The sequence below is a fragment of the Ipomoea nil genome, unplaced genomic scaffold (genome assembly GCF_001879475.1).
Source record: "Ipomoea nil cultivar Tokyo-kokei standard unplaced genomic scaffold, Asagao_1.1 scaffold2280, whole genome shotgun sequence".
Taxonomy (NCBI): domain Eukaryota; kingdom Viridiplantae; phylum Streptophyta; class Magnoliopsida; order Solanales; family Convolvulaceae; genus Ipomoea; species Ipomoea nil.
In genome coordinates, this window is record NW_017618708.1 from 3,615,752 (window position 1) to 3,620,903 (window position 5,152).

Below are 5,152 nucleotides of genomic sequence, written 5' to 3' on the forward strand. Positions count from 1 at the left end.
GATTCCCTCTCCGCCTTCACCCAGTTCAAGATCAAGCAAATGTCGATGTCCAACAAGCTCTGCCTCATGGAAGACGCCGAGAAAATGCACTGGAAAATGGGAGTTCGACATTGGAAGGAACAAGACGCCGGCCGTCTTGAACAGGAAAGGGGTTTTAATTTGGTCAATAAGTCAATTTTCCAAATTGGAAGGAACAGAAAAAGACGATTTTGCTCCTTCTAATTTAGTTCAAATGTTGACTTCACATTTTCCGGTCACAATTCGCCGGTAACTTGGCCTGCGTGACCAAAATTGATAGAAATTACATAGTCAAGGTACTAAATGAACATTTTTGAAAGTCAAGTGTTGCAATTAACACAACCCCAATAGTCAGTGGACCAAAATTGAAATTTTCTCTAAAAAAGAAGTACAACAATTCTTAGGAATAGTAAAATTATGCATCAGATTATATTAAAGATTTACCAACACTTAGAAAACCCTTACAAAGTTTAATTAAAAAATCTAATATATTTGACTGGAAAGAAGAACATACTAGTGCTATTAAAACAATAAAACAAAAAGTAGAATCTTTACCAAAATTAAGGTTACCAGAAAAAGATGATCAATTAGAATTGTATACAGATGCTAGTGACAAAGGATGGGGAGCAGTATTAGTAGCTTATACTAAAGAAGATATAGATAAGGAAAAATCTTTAATATATGGATATGGATCAATAATATGGAAACCTAATGAACAAAAAAAAAATGATATTACTGACATAAGAATTATAAAAATAGAAACAGAGCTTAAAGAAGTAACCGAACAAATAAATCAAATAGCCCACGAAATAAAAAATACTGAAATAGGGATTACAAAATTAGAAACCTTAAGGTATAGAATTTAAACACATTTATCTACTTAATTTACTATCCCAAACCAATCTAGCCTACACCCACACAATTTTTTTTCTTTCCCACAACCATTGAATTGCAATTGGGATACCCCCATGAATTACAATCCAACAAAAGGAAGAAATTGCAACTCCGTTGAATTGCAATTCCTCCAAACAAACATTGTAATTAAGGAGGCCAAAGAATTATGGTGGAATTGCAATGCGATTCATTTCTACCAAACAGGCCGGGGTAGGTAGCTCTGTTGCTTTCTATGTGCACGCAATCCACACATAGAGCTATTTATTTTGGTGTTTTTGTGTCAAAGAAAATTAAAATCAAGCTAAGCTTGCTTTCAACCTTTCAGTTGGTGAAGGGGATAAATGTTACTTGTTTGAAGACAACTTCTGAAGTCCTTTTGATTCAATTAAGCAGAGAAGTTGGTTGTATACTCCATGGCTGCACTTGAAGCAAGCCCTTTGGTATGATGTGCCTTCAACTGCCACCTCCAAAATCAACATTTTCAATCTTTTAGCAGACTTTCATTTGTTGAAACAACATCCCATGCTTACATGTTTAGACAGCGGTTTTCTGACGAACAAACATTTGCTCAAATTTGTGAAAATTAACATTGATTTTGAAGGTTTCTTGCCCACCATCCTCTATTATAAGAATGGAGAAGTATCAAAAAGGTGTTCGCTCAAGCGGAAGGGGTTTAAGTCGCCCAAAGGTTTCAGAGCTTGACTAAATTAGCCTCATCCTGCGAGATGCGGTACTAATGCAGTATGCAAAGAATTCAAAGTGTGCAGAAAATGGGCTAACCCTAGCCAAGTGGGAGCGGCCTATTGGCCTTCTTGGTTTGAGCTAGTCAACTATTGATAACTTAGGCTGGTCTACTTTCTTGTAGTCTTTTGCCAACTAGGGTCACAAAACGAGGTTTAAGTGTGGTGGCTGCGGGTTTCCCTAATCATTCAAAAGAACAAGTGCGCAGAAATAAAGCATGGACTGATTTACATTTTCAAGGGGGTAAAAAGTTTTGTTGCAAGCAACACATTTCTCTTGAGTCCCAGCAAAAAGTTTTGAAACTTTGCTGCTTGTGTGTGTGTCCGTCTGTCTGACCAGTTTTTAACTCAAAATAAGCAACAGACCATGTGTGGAATAACAAGAATTTTTTTACTAAAGACATAAAAGACATCATTATTTATCACAAAAACCCAGACATCTTGGAAATACCTGATCAGTGGATGTTTCCCTTGCCATTTTTGGAGCACCTGAAAAGGGACCAAAGGAGATCGAATAAGCTTTGAGATAGAACGACAGCAACCTTTAATACGCAAATTCTAAAGCTATAGTTGTTTTCACCTTCAAAAGTCAAAACTCTTATCCGGGCTACCAGTCATTTTGAAGAGTTGATCAAAATGAGGCTTGCAATACAAGACTCCTTCAAATGAGTTATAAGCTCTCCAATACTTCCATTTCTCTTTTTCTAGTTTACTTAAACTCCCAATAGAAAGAACAAGTCTCAAAGAATGTGTCCACCAAATAGAAAAAACAAGAATGTTTTTTAAGGATGTAATAGATATATAATTGACTAACGGATACATTTCTCCTCACTCATTAAACAACTGCATCCTTGAGCATTGTACTAGGTTACTAGACTCTTGTGTTACATCAGAAAAGAACAATCGAAGGGAACCAGAATGCAGAAGAGAACTAAAGAGACAGAAATCGTGCTTGGACACAAAAAGATTATCTAAGTCCTCGCTAATTCATTCACAGTTGATTTTAGAAAACAAATGTTCTGAGACATCTTAGTCAATCGCAACACTAGGCACACTGAAATTCAGTTTAAGACAACATTATTATCAATGTGTCCATCACATAACCTAGTCAAAGTTAAGCAAATTTAATGGGGAATAACCAAAATATACAATGTTTCCAGAACCTTTTAACTTCAAATGGTTAAGACACATGTATTGATCACTTAAAATGAAGGGGAAAAAAAAGTGTCAAAGACTCAACCTTGAGTAATAACCATCCATTCTGAATTCCCTTCATTAGCAGAAAAAATTGACTCTCCAGATATGCAGATCAACCAAACCCACACCAAACAAGAACAGTTAAATGTTGCAAAAACTTATAAGACACTATTCCTTAAATGACACAAAACCATTAAGATTACAGAATTAAAAACTAAACTAAAGCAGAAAAAATTGATGCAGCAGATCATCAATGTTTCAACCAAAACAGTAATAAAAACACAAATTAATTAAATGATACACATCATTAGATATATATATAGAGATATATATATAGAGAGAGAGAGAGAGCTAATACCATCTGATTATACAGTGACCTTTAAACGTGGTCCTTTGATGCTGATCTTCCATTTTAAGTCAAAATATAACAATTAGCCTAATTGTACTTGTTTCTCCAAGAAACCCAATATAAATTACTTCTTCTCCAAACACATTCATTTTCCCCAACAATAACTTTCATAGTTGAATATCTGGTATTAAGAGAGTAAAGGCATATGTAAAAGAGATTTGCGGTATAAAAATATAAAACTAGTTTAATTGATAGAACCATCAAACTTAAGTACTCAACACATGAAAGCAAAGCATAAGGTCTGACACTAGACTGGGAGCAGGGGAAATAAAAAACAGAAAAAGACACTAAACGACGACGGATATGGAGATCAAACGGCCTCAAATCAAACAGATCATGGGCGGATCTAAATAAAAACAGACACTAAACGACGACGACAGATATGGAGACACACCGGCTTCGAGCACCTTCCGGAGCTGGATCCAACCGCCTCAACCTTCTTAATCACGTCAAAGCCCTCGACGACTTGGCCGAACACCACGTGCTTCCCGTCGAGCCACTCCGTCTTCGCGGTGCAGATGAAGAACTGTGAGCCGTTGGTGTTGGGGCCGGCATTCGCCATGGAGAGGATGCCGGGGCCAGTGTGCTTCTTCACGAAGTTCTCATCGGCAAACTTCGATCCGTAGATCGATTCGCCTCCGGTGCCGTTTCCAGCGGTGAAGTCGCCTCCCTGGCACATGAAATTAGGGATCACGCGGTGGAAGGTGGATCCCTTGTAGTGCAAGGGCTTGCCGGACCTCCCGACTCCCTTCTCTCCGGTGCAGAGAGCACGGAAGTTTTCGGCGGTCTTTGGAGTGGCATCGGCGAAGAGCTCCATCACGACGCGGCCGGCCGGTTGACCACCGATGGTCATATCGAAGAAGACCTTAGGGTTAGCCATCAATTTTTCTCTCGCAAACAAACAAACAAAAACAAAAGCTCTCAGTGACTACAAATCGGTGCCTAGGGCTTATATATATATATATATGGATTTGGTGAAGAAGAAAAGGTCATCCCATCTTAGTCGAGGGTTTATATTATCTAGAACTCTAGATACTATAAAATATTATAATTTTTTATATTTTATTATGTAAATTTTGTAAACAAAAACAAATATATAAATAATTTTATAATTTTTTTTTTTTTTATGAAAACCTTATCTTAAATTTTTTATCATGTAAATTTCAAAACAGTCATATTTACGGAGTATATCTTTTGGGTTGACGCCTTCTGTCCCGAATTTAATATTTAATATTTAATATTTATATAAAAACTAAATTAGTATTTGTAAATTTAATAATTCTCTCAATTTAGTATAGTTAAATTATATTTTGAACATAAAAAATTTTACAATATTCAAATTTTTCATCAATAATATTCAAATATTTAAAAAATTTCTATTATTCAAATATTAATAATATTTATTGTTAATATGATAATAATTTAATAGTATTAGTACATAATCTATTTATACTTCTATATATCAATGCAAGATTATATTGGAATTGTTCATTCTCTCAAAAGGCTGAGCCCCAACCCTAAGGGCTAGACTGGTGCTCACTGCGCACAAGAAGCCCCCCTCACTTTGAGAGATTGCTCCCACACTGCCGTTGGTAAGACTCGATCCCTGATCATTCTTCCAAAGTTTCACCTCTATGACCAGTTGAGCTACCCATGCGAGCATATTGGAATTGTTCATGCATAGATGATTGAACGTTGAATTTGCGTATTTAAATAGGTAATTCTAAGTTTACAAATGCAAGATAATATAGTCAAGATTGATTATAATTGTCAATAAAATAATTGTATAGGTATGGTTGAAACCAAATACGAGACATAATGGAGAACAAATAAAAATTAAGGCATAAAATATTAAATAAATACTAAGATTGAAGGCTAACTGCTGATTGCCAAA

At 35.8% G+C, this 5,152-nt stretch overlaps 1 protein-coding gene and 1 long non-coding RNA gene across 3 annotated transcripts; both read right to left on the reverse strand.

Annotated features, from left to right (window-relative positions):
• Window positions 1–1,291: 1,291 nt before the first annotated feature.
• On the reverse strand, window positions 1,292–2,578 carry LOC109150889. 2 transcript variants are annotated; one of them, XR_002049242.1, is made up of 3 exons: window positions 2,233–2,578; window positions 2,104–2,141; window positions 1,292–1,960 (listed from the first exon to the last, which is right to left on the reverse strand). It is a non-coding gene; the product is annotated as an uncharacterized LOC109150889 (long non-coding RNA). The 2 variants fall into 2 exon arrangements; XR_002049241.1 differs by having other exon boundaries at window positions 1,292–2,141.
• Window positions 2,579–3,424: 846 nt separating this feature from the next.
• On the reverse strand, window positions 3,425–4,191 carry LOC109150919 (peptidyl-prolyl cis-trans isomerase-like). Its single transcript, XM_019298926.1, has one exon. It carries the CDS (start codon window positions 4,136–4,138, stop codon window positions 3,605–3,607), a length of 534 nt encoding a protein of 177 aa, XP_019154471.1. The 5' UTR covers window positions 4,139–4,191; the 3' UTR covers window positions 3,425–3,604.
• Between the last annotated feature and the right edge of the window lie 961 nt (window positions 4,192–5,152).